The 16,668-nt window shown below is 42.5% G+C and overlaps 1 protein-coding gene and 1 long non-coding RNA gene across 6 annotated transcripts in view; one reads left to right on the forward strand and one right to left on the reverse strand.

The window, feature by feature from the left end:
* AAK1 (AP2 associated kinase 1) overlaps positions 1-3,965 on the forward strand; it is a 184,253-nt gene extending 180,288 nt beyond the window's left edge. For all 5 annotated transcript variants that reach the window (XM_058429163.1, XM_058429165.1, XM_058429161.1 and 2 more), the window contains one exon: positions 2,728-3,965. In XM_058429163.1, the coding sequence (XP_058285146.1) occupies positions 2,728-3,854 (1,127 nt within the window). In that variant the 3' untranslated portion in view covers positions 3,855-3,965. The remainder of the gene's footprint in view (positions 1-2,727) is intronic.
* A 10,606-nt stretch (positions 3,966-14,571) lies between these two features.
* On the reverse strand, positions 14,572-16,341 carry LOC131381326 (uncharacterized). The gene is made up of 3 exons (XR_009210000.1): positions 16,218-16,341; positions 14,893-14,980; positions 14,572-14,672 (listed from the first exon to the last, which is right to left on the reverse strand). It is a non-coding gene; the product is annotated as an uncharacterized LOC131381326 (long non-coding RNA).
* Positions 16,342-16,668: the final 327 nt, after the last annotated feature.

The following is a 16,668-nucleotide window of genomic DNA, read 5'->3' on the forward strand; positions in this document are numbered from 1 at the left end:
CCTTAAGGGAATGTGGAGGTCTGGGCTTCCCCCATATTCTCTGGCATTTCTTTGCCCTTCAGAGTGCCAGGCCCGGAGAGTTGCAAAGTGTGGTTGCTCTCGCCTCAGCCACACTGTACCTCCTCTAACAAGAATAGAAAGGTTAAGGGACTTGGCCTTCTCAGGAGAACCTTTTAAATGTACTTTTCCATTCCTACAAAGCCTGTTGATGCTGAAAGAAAGATAGGAAATAGCTCTTGTCCTTGTTTTGAAGGACAGGAGACTAATTTTCCCTTCAAACTTGATATTCTGGTGTTTCTGTGACTTTTTTTGTAAATTATTCAAAGTTGTTGGAATTTTAAGTCTGATTTTCCCACTAATCATGAAGGTCATAGAATATGCTCTGAGTTGGAAGGTTTTCCAAATGGGTTCTTGACCAAAAACCCACTTTTTAACAAATAATTTTGATGGGTTAGACATGTTCTTCCATCCTCTCCAACTCTGGATATGGGCACATACACACACCCCTTGGTACTTCCTAGTTCTCAAAATGTAATCTAGCACTTCAGGCATCCAAAGTGCCCGGGTTCAATAGATAGCTGCTTTTTTGCCAGTCTCTGTGCACAAATTGTTTTAACTGAATTCAGCTTAAATTTCCAAAAAACACTGAGTCTGTTCAAACTAGTGTTCATTGGATTATTTACCTCTTTGATGCCAGAGTTGGTCATTGGCTTGACTAAGTTTTCCATTTTTTTCCCTAAGAGATATTTTGCTCTCCTGCAGAACAAGCTTAATAACATCAACTTTCAAGGTAGTTTTGGAAGATGAGAAATTGTGCTTTTGTTTTGGCAACTGAAAACTTTGTCCAACTGATACTATGTGAGGAAGGTGGTTCAAGGAGTTTTAGGGCCCTCTTGTCCGTCTTTAAGGCTCTGCAAACCTTATTTTGGAAAACTTATTTTTCTCCCTTTTATTTGAATTTTCTCCCAGAAATTATCATCTTGGTATCACTGAGACAAATCTAATATCCATTTACTTACCTGAGAAATTAGGATTATGTCTGTCCACATAAATTGCAAGGGAGAAGGTATTCTGTTTATTTCCTGTCCGCTGACTGATGCTTTCGTATCACCATGTAGCTGCACATACTAAAATTATAATACAAGGAAAAATTTATTCTTTTCAAAATCTTATTCTTCAAATACTATTCAGAAAGCCATTTGGCACCAGTACAGAATTTAACTTAACGCCCCAATCTGGAATTCACTGAATGCATTCAAACTGTTAGAAAGGAAAATAAAAATGGAGGATAAACACATTTTTGTTTTGTTTCTGAAAACAATATTTGAGGTCAGAACTGTTTAAAAAGAAGCACTGCTAAAAAGTTACAGGATTCAGAGAAACACAGTATTTTTGTACAGTATCTTATAAAATGTTCAGACCTCTCTCTACATTCTCTTTACAATGTAATGTCTCTAAGTGACTGGTTTCCCAATAAACTGATTTTAATGCCTCTTCTGCTGTGGTCTGTGTGCTTAATTCAAGCAGAAACTTTAGCAGGGGATAATTTTTGGCAGAAATTTCTGCTGGCTAATGGTTTGCATAGGAGGGGAGAGGGTCAGTATGGGAAGGGGATCATTGAGTTCCATCTCTACAGAGGTTCTGGGTCATCTATGGCTCCAAATCATTGTATCTAATATTCTTATCCTGGTGGGTTGGGAAACTCCATAGTATCTCTTGACTGAGCCCATGGTGAAATGATACTTTTACCCCCAGCCACCCTTTCTCTGGATTCTTCTTGATTAGTTACATATGCCTTTTTCCTGCCCTCTTGCTAACATGTGCCCAATGACATACTTCTAACCTGCTAATATTTCTTGGAAGGTAAGCTCTCTTGCATTCTGATAATTGTCTATTTGATTTTAAAAGCCAGAGCACCCTGAGGCACCTCTACCTAGATAGAAATAGACTAGTATATTGGAGTTTGCTAATGCTTCTGTAATGGCCCATGCATTTTACTCCTTCTGCTTAAAGAACTTTATGACAGATTCATTTAAGCAGAGGAGATCTTTATGAACTTAGAAGACTGAAAACAAAATTCTGGGGCAACTCCAGCTGAAGGTGATTTATTTGGTCTGATTTTGATGCTGTATGCTCCCCTCAGAAGGTACCTTCAGTATTTATATTTTGGGCACTCGTGTGCTCTTTGAGTAGTGCTTATGATGTAAGTCATCAAGTAAACTTGCATTTATCAAGCAGCCACATTCTGCTTCTTTTCAGAGAGTTTGTCCCTTTGCATGTGGCGCAGATGACCACATGCCAGATTCTGAATTGAGTCATCCCCAGACAGTGTTTCTACATAATCCAAAACTGTCATGGTATATGTGGAGATGAATGACTGGGTTTGTTTTCATTCCATAATGAGCCAGTGCCAGGTAGAGCAGGTGTCCGTGCCTGGCCCTGTGTGTAGGAGCATTGCATAGTTACGCTGAATGTCTGTGTGCCTAACATCTTCATCTCCTTTCCTGTACGTCGTGCCTATCATGTTCCAAAACGTGAGACAGTGATTGGTTGTGTTCCAGTTTGTGTGCAGTTTCCTTGCCTGATTTTTATTTTTATGTTTTTCCTTTTGCATTTTCAACATCTATTATTTGGTCCCACAATGTTTTTGCCGCGGGTTGACCATTAAATGTTCCAAATAGAGTTGAATTGACCTACACATTAATTCTGCCTTTTATGCTTTTCTAGGTCTGCAGAGAGAGTCCAATCCCTGTCCTGTAATAACTGTAGAGCACTTTAAAGAATCACTGGGCGTTAAAGGCCTTCCTCTGTATCCAGACCCCTCCAGAGTACCTGGCACAAAGACTCAAAACAACTTAGAATCTGACTACTTGGCCAGAGATGGCCCTTCAAGCAACAGCTCATTCCATAGCAGTGAAGAGGAAGGGACTGACCTTGAAGGAGACATGCTGGACTGCAGTGGGTCTCGGCCTCTCCTTATGGAGTCTGAAGAAGAAGATGAGAGCTGCAGACCCCCCCAGGGGAAGCTGGGAGGAGCCGTTCCGTTCGCTCCACCAGAAGTCTCTCCTGAGCAAGCAAAGACAGTGCAAGGTGGAAGAAAGAACCAGTTTCAAGCCCTCACGCAGCCAGCCACTGATGGGCTCAGTGAGCCAGATGTTTTTGCCATAGCTCCCTTCAGGAGCTCAAGGGTTCCAAATGATGACATGGACATTTTCTCCAAAGCCCCATTTGTCTCCAAGAGCAGTATGGCTCCTTCCCAGCCAGAGGAGTCAGACGTGTTTTTGAGAGCTCCTTTCACTAAGAAGAAAAGCGTGGAGGAGTTAACAGTTATCCAGAGCACCTCCCAGGAGCTGCCTGCACAGACCGGTCTCCTCAGTCAGACAGGTGACGTCCCCCTGCCCGCGGGCCGTGAGAGAGCTGTGTATACCTCTGTCCAAGCTCAGTATTCCACAGCTGGTTTTGTGCAACAATCTAAACTCCTCTCCCATTCTGTGCAAGCAGCAGACCATCTGGACAGCATCTCTCCCAGGGGATCCTGCCTGGAATCTGGGGGTCATTCTAATGACAGAAACAAAGGACCTCAGCTCCAGAAAGAAGCTGTCTCAGGCCCCATGGCTGGCAAACCATTCCGCCCCCAGTCCTTATCCAAGTATTCCCGTCACTATAGCCCAGAAGATGAGCCAAGTACAGAAGCCCAGCCCATTGCTGCCTACAAAATTGTTTCACAAACCAACAAGCAGTCGATAGCTGGGTCTGTTTCTATCACATCCCTTTCCTCCAGGACTACGGAGCTGCCAGCTGCTGATCCATTTGCTTTAGCACCCTTCCCTTCAAAATCAGGCAAGAAACCTTAGGAGCAAAACCTGAGCCTCAAGCCTCTTGTCTCTATCCCACCCTCAATACCCGCCACGGCATTCCCAGCTGAGCCTTCCGAAGAAGAAATATTATCAGTTCTTATCTTTCAATTCCCTGCGTCAGAGCAGAATTTCTTGAGTCAACAAACTCAGTTGCAGTGATACTTAGTCGAAGCCCCTTTAAGTTATGTTCGTTTTTTGTTTGTTTGTTTGTTTGTTTATATTGATTTCTGGACTTGGAGGCATTTTCATCTCCTTCACAGAGGTCATCCACTTCCACCAAGAACTCTGCTCCCCCCCGCCCCACAGAAACTGTTTAAATCCTGAAATACTTCTTCACCCCAATCCCAAAGGGGCCCTATCGTTGCTAGTTTTAATTCCTGTAGCTCCTGTTCTAAGTCATGCCCATCGAAGAATCAAGATTAGTCCCTCCACTAAATCAAGATTTAGTACTCTTGAAAAGGGGAGATGTCTGGAAAGAAGAGCAAGATAAAAACCATTATACATCAACAAGAAGTATAATCCTGCAGTTACTAATCATTCCTGTAGAAGCAGCAGCTCTAGGAGTCTCCGGATCTGTTTCTCAGTCTGTGTGCAAGCCAGGCTGGCCCTCGTGCATGACTGTCTGTGGGTGTGGAATGTACGTCAGAGCCTATGTAGAGATACAGGCAGATGGGCTAACTCCTCGTGTCTAGTCTGCTGGCAGGGCTTTCCCCACATCCATGCTTTTGAAATTAGTGTGAGTGTACAGGTTTGTGTGTGCATGTATACGTGTGTGTGCACAGGAAGCATTTCCACTTGAGGTAAATCCTGCCCCATCTTGCCTACCTCCACAATCAATCACTCGTTTTTTGGTGTTTGCTTACCTAACTGACTTAAACCCCATCTTTTTTATTTCGTTTTTTTTTTCTCATGGCAAAATAGAATACATTAGAAGGTGTAGGGAAATCCTGCTGGAACTGATGTTTCAGAGTAAATTTTTTTTCTCTCCAGAATTTCCTGTTTTGCTATTAACAAATTATGTTTACCTGATTATGAAAAATTAATTTTCCTTATACATTTTCCCCTTACAACACTAGAAAACAACACCTTGTTACAGTTCCGGACTCTGAGTATGTGGGCTAAATGCCAGCATTAGGGAATTCGTTCATCATGAGACTAGGCTACAAACTAGGCTTGCTTGTTTTGGGGTTTTGTTTTTGTTGTTGTTGTTGTTGTTGCCAACTCTCTACTGGCCTTTGAGGAAATGTAAATCTGAGACATGGAAATAAGTGTTTGGGAGAATGGAAAAAGAGCTGAATCAGGTAGGCATGAAAACTTTTACATTGCCCTCTTTTACATTATCCCCTTTAGATGTTGAAATAGGCCAGACAGGTTAACTGATGTTTTTAAAAATTGTCTTTTATTTCTGGAAAGATCTGACTTATTCCTAGCTTTTTTCATACCCTTTATTATTAGTGCCTTAAAATAAAGCTGGCCAGGTGCAGTGCCACACACCTGTAATACCAGCATTTTGGAAGGCTGAGGCGGGAGGATCAGTTGAGCCCAGGAAGTTCAAGACCAACTCTGGCAACACAGCGAGACCCTGTCCCTTCAAAAAAAAAAAAAAACAAAAAAAAATAGGCTGGGCATGGTGGCTCACGCCTGTAATCCCAGCACTTTGGGAGGCCAAGGTGGGCAGATCACAAGGTCAGGAGTTTGAGACCAGCCTGGCCAACATGGTGAAATCCCATCTCTACTAAAAATACAAAAAACTAGCTGGATGTGGTGGTGCACAGCTGTAGTCCCAGCTACTCAGGAGGCCGAGGCAGGAGAATCACTTGAACCTGGGAGGCAGAGGTTGCAGTGAGCCGAGATTGCGCCACTGCACTCTGGCCTGGGTGACAGAGTGAGTCTAAAAAATAAAATTAAATAAAATAATGAAAAAAATTAGATGGGTATGGTGACATATGCCTGTAGCTACTCAGGAGGCTGAGCTGGAAAGATTACTTGACCCCAGGAGTTTGAGGCTGCAGTGAGTTGTGAGTCCAGCCTGGGTGACAAGAGTGAGACCCTGTCTCCAAAAATATAATAATAAAAATAAAGCCTGTATCTCAATGGGAAGATTTCTGCTAAGGCAGTTCAACTCAATGGAAAGAACTGCTGCATTAGGTTTCAACTTGAATGCTTTCTGTCACTTCTAGTAAAGGTTAAGTGATTTTTCCATTAGCTGTAGAAGTTTGGAGAGCTATTTACCAAGCCAGATCAATGATTTAAAAATTATTGCAAATTCGTCTAAGAATCAAGTCTGAATGCCCAATTCTATTGTAGTAGATTAGGTGTGATATCCTTTAAAGTTCAGGAATATTGGCAGTAAAATATGAGCAGCTACTTTTCAACATTTTGTCCTTTTTTGGTTGGTCTCCGCCTATTTCAAATGTCCTGATCAAAAGATAAATAATTGGCACTGTGCCAAGGTTTGGTTTTCCAACTAAGGTCTCAACTGTGCCAGAAACCTATGTCCTTCACTTTGGTGGATGCTAAATGTTATTCTAAGAATACGCTTTTTCCCAGTTCTCATTTCTGATTTTTATGTATTAGTGGATGCAAAATTTTCTTTCTAGTTGAATGAATAATTTCGGTTAATGCACGTGGAACTTTGCACCCCAGATTCTTCCCATGGTCATTATCAAGTGAAGCCCTCAAAAACATGAGCCACGAGGCTAGAAATATTCAGGGGGATTTCTCACCCAAACTCAGAAATTCTTTTTTTTTTTTTTTTTTTTCAAGACGGCGTCTTGCTCTGCCGCTCAGGCTGGAGTGCAGTGGCGCGATCTCGGCTCACTGCAACCTCCACTTTCCAAGTTCAGGTGATTCTGCCTCAGCCTCCCGAGTAGCTGGGATTACAGGCACACACCACCATGCCTGGCTAATTTTTGTATTCTTAGTAGAGATGGGGTTTCACCATGTTGGCCAGGTTGGTCTTGAACTCTTGACCTTGTGATCCGCCCACCTTGGCTTTCCAAAGTGCTGGGATTACAGGCGTGAGCCACCGCACCTGGCCCAGAAATTCTTAAAGTAAGAGATCATTCTAATTCCCCTTCCCAAATATTCAGGATTATCTCTGTAACAGCCTAGCAAAATGTTTTTCCTTTGGTTATTTGATAATTCCCTTCTAATCAAGTGACTATTTTAATTCTCAAGGTGCAAATCAGAATAAAATCATGGTGATTTTACTACATAGTTGAATACTTCGTCAAGCATGAGCTTGTATCCTTTTTAAATTTTTCACTGGAGGCCAGGCGCTGTGGCTCACGCTTGTAATCCCAGCACTTTGGGAGGCCGAGGTGGGTGGATCACTTGAGGTTAGGAGTTTGAGACCAGCCTGGCCAACATGGTGAAACCCTGTCTCTACTAAAAATACAAAAAGTAGCTGGGCGTGATGGCATGCACCTGTAGTCCCAGTTACTAGGGAGGCTGAGGCAGAATTGCTTGACCCAGGGAGGCAGACTTTGCAGTGAGCCAAGATTGTGTCATTGCACTCCAGCCTGGGCCAGAAGAGCAAAACTCCGTCTCAAAAAAAAAAAAAAAATTGTCACTGGAGACATGATGGGTGGAGACTCTACATACCTTCTTTGAATACAGAAACGGATGCAAACACATGCAAATTATTATTTTTTTTTTGATGATGCATGAAAAAACTTTGACTTGTGGATTACATTAATTATTAGTAACAGTTAGATTCTGCCGACTTGTATTACAGTAGGGTCTTATTTCCTTAAAGAGAAAAAAAATAGTCATGCCCCATTTAATGATAAGGGGAACATTCAGAGAAATGCATCCTTAGGTGATTTTGTCATTGTGTGAACATCACAGAGTGTACTTAACACAAACCTAGATGGCACGGCCTACTACCTACCTAGGCTATATGGTCAGCCTGTTGCTCCTGGGCTACAAACCTGTACAGCATGTTACTGTACTGAATACTGTAGGCAGTTTTAACAGAATGGTAAGTATTTCTGTATCCAAACATTTTAGACATAGAAAAGGTACAGTAAAAATATGGTATAATCTTATGGGACCATCATGGTATATGTGGTCCATCATTGATGGAATCGTTTTTATGCAGCACATGACTGTATATAATCAACAAATGACTCTACTTTCTTGTTTTCGTTTGTTGTGTTTTTGCTTTACACATTCGATAGGGAACATAGAACTTGTGACCTTTCATTTCAGTGGAAAGCATTGAGCCAGAATATATTTATTCATAAACCATTGAGCCACACATGCATTGATGAACCCTGAAAGAATCCACAGTAATTGACTAACAGGCAGTATTGAGTGAATGATGTCATATGTGGTGAAAAATATTTAATATATCAGTTTCTTGGGCTCACATACAGCCCTTTAGTTCCAAGTGCTTGGTTAGATTAGAAAATGGGATGAACACAATTTGATGCTGAAGCAGCTGCTGAGCAGCACCCAGGGAGTCTAGGTCATACACCCTGTATTGTTTTCGGCCCACTTATTATTGAGTTGAAAAGTCTCATATCTGTAGACTAGAGTGTGTGTGTTTACTGGCCCATGTTGTATCCGAGTTTTCTCTGGCAACTAAGATCTCTTTCTAAGCGTTCTAGAAAGATACTGGTATCTTACTGGCCCATTATTTATTTAGTAAGTTTTAGAATACATGTACATCAGTGTTTTCAACTACTTGGTGGACGTTTCACTGATGCATAATGAAAGTAGCAGATTGTAATCATCAGAGTGATCTGACAATGGAAATTCTGTATTTGCTTCCATAAAGAAAAATAATCAAAACATATATCAGATATAATATATATGCAGTATATCACATAGGAAATTTTATTATAGGAAATTAGAGAAGGATGCTACTCCATTCTCTAGCAGGAAGAATACACTTGGGTCCCTCAAATAAAGAAAAGTGTGATTCTGTGTTGTATGCTTGGAACTGAAATTGGAGAACACGTACCAGTTAACTGTGAAATGGTTGCTGGATAAAAACACAGATGTGGTTTTATCCGAGAAATATGGGACTGAAATTATTTTGATGAGAGGTACATAAGAGAGCTGCAGAAAAGACTGTAGCTTCTGAGGAGGCAGGAGTACCTTGTTAATGTCCAGACCACCCCTGAGTTCTAATGTTCCAACTCCACCTAAAGGAGGAATTGGAAACTTTAAATGGAATTATCTAATTTAAATTCTTAGTTTTTTCTTTGTCTTTCTCAGCTGATACTTGTAGTTTTGTTTTGTTTTTTAACCACCAAGAACACTTGCAAGTTTGTTACTGAAAACATCACTAAAGGAAAAGAAGAGTTTCAAAATGCTTGAAAAGAAAAAGTAGTATGTGGTTGGGAATTGTTTTTGTTCAAGTCCATGGAAGTCCTCCTGGCTTAGCTCCCTTGTTCCTGTTCCCACTTCATTTCCTTACTTAACATTCCCCTATTTTGAGCATGTCAATAAGTGCATGATGAATGGCACAGTTGAATGATCATGTTAACTTTAATTGCTTCCTTTGTTGCTGTAAACAGTTTCTTGTTAAGTTTCAGCCAAGTCTGTGACAATCTCACCAAATAAGAATGAAATGGGCACAGTGTGGTGGCTCACACTTGTAATCCCAGCACTCTGGGAGGCTGAGGTGGGCAGATGGCTTGAGCTCATGAGTTCAAGACCAGCCTGGGCAACATGACAAAACCTTGTCTCTACAAAAAAATACAAAAATTAGCCAGGCATGGTGGTGCACACCTGTAGTCCCAGCTACTTGGGAGGCTTAGGTGGGAGGATGGCTTGAGCACGGGAGGCAGAGGTTGCACTAAGCCAAGATCGTGTCACTGCACTCCAGCCCAGGCAATAGAGCCAGACCCTGTCTCAAAAAAACAAAACAAACAAAACATGAATGAATGAAATGGCTTACCTTCCCTATTATGAACTAGAAGAAAGGATGAAAGAAGGTTGGCAGGACCCCAGCCTTACTCTGTAGTGACAACCCAGAGGTACCTTTCCTGGAATGCAGGGTCAAGTTTATGTGTGAAGGGACTCTAGAATAGCTGGTAAAAAATGGCTACATGTTAACCATTCTTGACTTAGTCCAGTATTCCCATAATTTGTAATTCCATAAATTTATTCTCAGCTGTCTCCCAGCCATTTCTAATAGAAGGATGTGTACCCCAGTTTTGACAATGTTCTTGAAATCAAGTTAGTGTTACCCGCATTGCATTATAATGGAACTATATGTACATGTTAAAGGGATCTGTTTGATTCCTTTTGGCAAGGAATTGCAAAAATAGTTTTTACCAATACCAGTTAAAATAGGATAGGTTAGACTTTGGGGGCAGGGTGAGACAGTGCAGCCTTTTCACTCTGAAATGGCAAATCAGCTGTATTCTTTGAGTCTACCAGAGATTCCTATTTGAGTGTGAATGGGGTGTGTGTGTCTGTGTGTGTGTGCTCATTCATCTTCATGCTTTCTTCCATGGTGTTAATTCAAGCTCTCCTAATAAAGGTATCCAAAGAGTACTGAGAAGTGACCATAGGTATTTGGCATGAGTAAATGTGGTTCCTTTTGCCAAAAACTCTCAAAGTTACAACTGGAGTTCTTCTCGATAAAAGGTTGGGGAAATCAGCCATGGCTTTAGCCTTGTTCCCAAGTACACATCTTCTTATCCACAAGGATGAAACTCTGTAGGGCTCACCCTGAGGGCTCATGTGTGGCATTGAGAGGGTAGCAGTGACCAGAACACTACAAGGCCCACAAGATGTTTTGAATGAGGGAACATTTAATGTCATTTGTTAGGAGATAGAAACCAAATAATAAAGGACAAGGACCACGCTCATTCCATGGAGAAGAGGTGAACTCCCTCTGCTGACTATTTGGAATGGACTGAATGAGGAGGTCTCCCCAGCCAGAAGGAGTATTGAGGTCATCAGGCCTCAGAAAACAATGTACACATAATCTCGGGCTGTGAACAAGAGAAAGGAGGGGGGAAAACATGAAAGTCAATCTTAACAATTTTTGCAATACCTCTTATTTGCAGACCATTGGATTTATGTTATTGCACTCTCGGTGTGATTTATCATATGTATCTGATAGGTTTTATGAATTGTTTTGAGTTGTAAACTCCTATATCCTTTATTAAAAATGGACCTAATTAAATGATTTATGCTTTGCGCAATTTCTTAAATCAGATCTCTCTAGGATTGAAGGGATCCATAGGTATCTTTCACTTAGTATGAAGCCTAGTAGTATACTTTTATATTCCTGAAGAGAGACCAGCATTAACAAAGAGAGAAGTCTCAGGAAAAAATATACCTAAGAATTATTTTTAAAATCCATACTGTGGAGGAGAATCTGCCTGCCTATTTCCTCTCCAAATTTCAGAAAATAATACAGAGTGCTATTTGCCTGAACTTTAATGAGCTTGACTTTGTTATGATTCAGGGAGAACTGGTTACACCTCTGCTGAGTTTGCAGAGGTGATGTTTGAAGAAGACCCAGGAATCCAGAGTTCTGGCATTATATGCATGAGTGAAGCCAAAGTTGCCTACTTCTGAAAATTTAAGACCTAAATATACACCCCACCAAATTCTACAATGTGAAGTTCTTATGTTTTTCCTATTTCAAGTTAACATTAAGCAAAAGCACAGTCTTTTTTATCTGTGCCTCCGCAGTTGCTCTGGGGGAAGCCCTTTTCAGACTGTCCCTGAGCCTTCTGCTAAGGTGTGCCCTGCCTTCCATGTAGGGAACACAGGAGTTGCAAGCACAAGCTCCTACAGGTGGACTCTGCATTCACTTCTTTGTGTCTCACTGTTGCCCCTGAGGCTGGTTGGCAATAGACCAAGGAGGTGCCCTTATATCACCCCTTAACGCCCAAGTAGGAGGAACCAGGGTAAGACCCCAGGGGAAAGCCATGAGCAGATGGTTTAGATCTGCTTCTCTAGATTCAAGTCAAAGTTCTTTCCCCCTCCCCTCTTATGTATTTTTCCTTGAGTTCCTCTTTTCTTGTATTCGAGTAGTAAGATCTAGAGGGCTTAGCTTAGCATGTCAGTTTACATGGAAGGAGACCAAGTAGTCCCTCAACCTGCTGTTATATGAGCTTAGCCTAGGGGCCCAAAAAGAGACATATTCCCTTCAGAATGCAGCCCAGGTGTGGACATGGATGAAGAATTAATGGGAGAAGCATTTGGGCATATTTGAATGCTCAAGCAGCTAAGCTCAGCAGCAGAGGAGAAACTATCTGTAGAGAAGGAACAGATGAAGGAATAAGAGAGTGAAAAGTAAATGGACCACAAGCACACCTAGCACTCAGGCGTGGTTTTTAAATACCATTCTCTAACGAAAAGAGCCAGGGCTCCATGGAAAAATGGCTGATTCTAGGGCTGGAGCAGGAAATACACAAGATGAACCAGGAGCATCTTGTAGTGTAGTGTCAGAAGGTTAAAAAGGGCTTTAAAAAAAAAATGGGGGCCAGGTGTGGTGGCTCATGCCTGTAATCCCAGCACTTTGGTAGGCTGAGGTGGGTGGATCTCTTGAGGTCAGGAGTTCGAGACCAGCCTGGCCAATATGGTGAAACCCTGTCTCTACTAAAAATACAAAATAGCCAGGCATGGTGGCGGGCACCTGTGATTCCAGCTTCTCGGGAGGCTGAGGCAGGAGAATCGCTTGAACCCAGGAGGCAAAGGTTGCAGTGAGCCAAGATCGTGCCACTGCATTCCAGCCAATATATATATTGGCCAGGCATGGTGGCTCACTTCTGTAATCCCAGCATAGAGGAGGCCAAGACAGGAGAATCATTTGAGGCTAGGCGTTCGAGACCAGCCTGGGCAACACAGTGAGACCCCATCTCTACCACAAAAAAAAAAAAAAAAAAGTCACAGGAACACGAGCCAACCTGAAAGAACTCCCATGGTCAAAGCTAGAACAAACTGAGCAATAAAATAAACACTATATTATTAGATTATAACACATAGGATAAACATCCATGAGCCCATACTGATATAAAAAATGAATAAACAGGATAAATGGGGAAGAAAAAACAAATCACACAGAATTTCAATTAATCTATTATTAGATTATATTCCTCCTCACAGGAAGTGGAACTCAAGACTTTCTGTATTGAAACACAGCCACACTCTTTCATTTATGTATTGCCTATGGCTGCTTTTGCTATCCAAGGACAGGGTGGAGTAGTTGCAACAGAGACCATGTGGTCCGCAAAGACAAAAATATCTACCCTATGGCCCTTTACAGAAAGCTGGTTTGATTCCTGCTCTAATTCTTACAACCTGCTCCTCTTACCTCCTGCCCCTGATAACTACATTTTACTCAGCAAGCTGGGGTCCCCTTCCCTGCTAGCGCCCCTCATTAGCAGAGTCCCTCCAGGAAGCCTCACCCTGGCTTGCTTCTGCAGTGCCCACTTGGCCCATGGAAAGTTTTGGCATCCTTATCCCACCAAATATGAGGGTGCAAGCCTGTCTCCTGTCCCTTCTCTCTTTGCTGTGCCACTTGTGGGCTACGTGGACCCACCTCTCATCTCTGGAATTCATCCCCAAACTCCTGAGGATACTCCAAGGACCATCTTACCATATTTTACCCGAGTAATTGGGGAGACTGACCCAAAAGTTTCTGCAGGTCAGGAAGCCCGCAGTCAGGGAGTGAGACTTCACACTCCTCTAATCATAGGCACCCTAGGGCCTTTAAGGATGATTCTCAGTTGGCTTGTCTTACGTAACCTGGATAGGTTGGGTGGAGGTGTCACCATTTTTTTTTAAACATCTTTCAGGAAGCCTAACCACTTAAAAATGTTAGAGGCCTTTGATATCACCCAATGTCCTTGACTTGGAGGCTTAAGCCAAAACTCCAAGACAGCAGGAAAGTCCCATTCCATACCCTGTTACCATGCTGGGTAACTCCAGGGAACAATTCACATTGCATCCTGTTTTACTGTGGCCTGTAGAGTTAAACAGGGCACACCCTTCATAGCCAGAAGAAGTAGCCCTCCAGCTAGATATACATATACATAGCTACAAACCCAAGTGACCAGGTGTTCCCAGGTATTCTCTTAGATCTCAGATCTAAGAACACCTGGCTTTGGAGGTAAAAGGGGAGAAGTACAGTTTGATGAAGGAAATCAAGGTTTTGTTGGTTTTTGGGGTAATCATTAGGTAAAAAATAGTAGAAGAGCGCCAGGCGTGGTGGCTCACGCCTGTAATCCCAGCACTTTGGGAGGCTGATGCAGGAAGATCACTTGAGGAGTTCTGAGAGTCACCTGTACAACATAGTGAGACCCCCGTCTCTACAAAGATAAAGATAAAAAAAAAAACAACCGAGCACTGTGGTGTGTACCTCTAGTCCCAGCTACTCAGGAGACTGAGGTAGAAGGATCACTTGAGCCCAGGAGTTTGAAGCTGTAGTATACCATGATCACACCACTGCACTCCAGCCTGGAAGACAGAGCAAGACTGTGTCTTAAATAAATAAAAGTTTTGTTCTGGATTATTTAAGAAAGAAGATATTTTCCCCTCTCAATCAACAAACCAAAGGCAATGCAGAAGGGGCTGTATGTAATTCGAGTGATAAATGGAAGGTATTATCTTTGTTGGCATTTGCTTAATTCTTTTTTGAGACCTTCACCAACCTCACAGTACAATGTGGCTGTGTCTCTGCTCCCACCTTCTCTGTGGAAAGTCCCATGACTGACATCTCTCTCCATCCATTCCTGGGATCATGTGTGTTTGGAACAGATTCTATTCTGCTACCATTTACTCATTTGCTTCTTCAACTGCTCTGCTGTCTGCGACCAAATCAGCCCCAGAAGGCTGTTACTAGAAAAATTTTAGACAAATTAAATTTAACAGAGCTTAATTGAGCAAAGAATGATTCACAAATCAGGCAGCCCCCAGAACCAGAATAGATTCAGAGCGACTCCAGGACTGTCACATGATTAGATAAGATTTATGGACAGAAAAAGGAAAGTAATCTATAGAAAATAAAAGTGAGGTACAGAAACAGCTCAATTGGTGACAGCTGGGGATTTACCTTATTTGACCTGGTTTGAATATTTGACTGCCTGTGGTTGACTGAAGTTTGGCTCCTGTGACTGGCTGAGACTGCTTGTTGGAAGAGTCTGTTAACAAATCAAGTTGGGTTACAGCGCACTGTGTCTAGAGAAACCTAACTTAAAATATGCAAGGGGGCAGCTTTAGGCCAAACATAACAATTTCCCCCTTTTGAGCAACCTCTCAATTTGAGAGATTAACCAAAACTTTAGGCATTGATATCATTCTGTCACCATCATACATGGAGTTATTTGGTCTCAAATTTCACTGGGAAATAGTAGAACAGTGGGTTTGGTTTTGTTTTGTTTTTTTGAGATGGAGTCTCGCTCTGTCACCCAGGCTGGATGGAGTACAGCGGCGAGATCTCGGCTCACTGCAAGCTCTGCCTCCCGGGTTCACGCCATTCTCTTGCCTCAGCCTCCTGAGTAGCTGGGACTACAGGCACCCGCCACCATGCCTGGCTAATTTTTTGTATTTTTAGTAGAGACGGGGTTTCACCATGTTAACCAGGATAGTCTCGATCTCCTGACCTCGTGATCCACCTGCCTCAGCCTCCCAAAGTGTTGGGAGTACAGGCGTGAGCCACTGTGCCAGGCAGAACAGTGGGTTTTGTAAGGTGGGAACAAAGAAACAGAACAATAGAAAGAAACCTGATTGGGTAACATCAGTTTACTTTTTTGTAAGAGTTACAGCATAGGAGGACTTCCTTATGCTGGAATCTCCTGTTTTCAGGAGAAAAAAAGAAACAGGTCTGTTTTGAGGTCTATCTGCCTCCTATAAGTTTCAGTTTGATTACGTGGCATTTAGCATGAGTGACTCCATTTTAGTTTGGTCTGGTCTGTTGGGGCCTAGTGCAGGAGCTCAGTCCAAAACAATGCCCTCCCATAATTTTATTTAACAAGGCCAAGGCACCTATGGTGTAATGTCTTCCTACTTCGCCTGTCCAGATACGGGCTGGTGCAACCTGCTTCAGACCCTGACATCCAATCAGTAGTTAACTGTGCTCCACAGGTCCCACTGGGGTACAGCATGCCCCTCTCCTTTCACTGGCTAGAAAGCAGCAGGACCCTGGGCTCAGGGCTCACACAGTCTTAGATGTTTTAATGAAACAACTTCCTTCTTTTGTGTGTCACCTTTATTTCAAACACTCTCCCTGAGCCTGAGGCAGAGTTCATGGGGGCTGGTCCAGAAGACAGTCTGAGTATCTGGGCTCCTTGACCTTGGATCAAACATATGAATTGACTCTTTCCTCAAGAGAGGAATTCTTCCCCAGGATGAATTCTTTCCCAGAAGGGTTCACCATACCTCAGGTAAATATTTCTTTGTTTCACCTGCCACATCAGCTCAGCAGAAATACTCTAATCCATCTCATTTCTAGGAAGAACACAGATTAGTCGGCTGACCTCAGATGTCACTCCTTGTAGAATATCAGGAATGGGTCTAAAAGTGTTATAGGAGAATAAAGCAACAGCATCGTTGTAACTACCTATGTGACAAGCTCAATTCAAGGCACTTTGAATGCATTTTCTCTAGTCACTCAACCATTTTCAGTAGGTATTGTTCCCTACATTTTACAGATTAGGAAAGTTAGGCTCATCCATTCAACAAGTTTTTTTTGTTTGTTTTTGTGAGACGGAGTCTTGCTCTGTCGCCCAGGCTGGAGTGCAGTAATGTGATCTCTGCTCACTGCAACCTCTGCCTCCCGGGTTCAAGCATTCTCCTGCCTCAGCCTCCTGAGTAGCTGGGACAACAGGTG

The sequence above is a fragment of the Hylobates moloch genome, unplaced genomic scaffold (assembly GCF_009828535.3).
Source record: "Hylobates moloch isolate HMO894 unplaced genomic scaffold, HMol_V3 SCAFFOLD_15, whole genome shotgun sequence".
NCBI lineage: Eukaryota > Metazoa > Chordata > Mammalia > Primates > Hylobatidae > Hylobates > Hylobates moloch.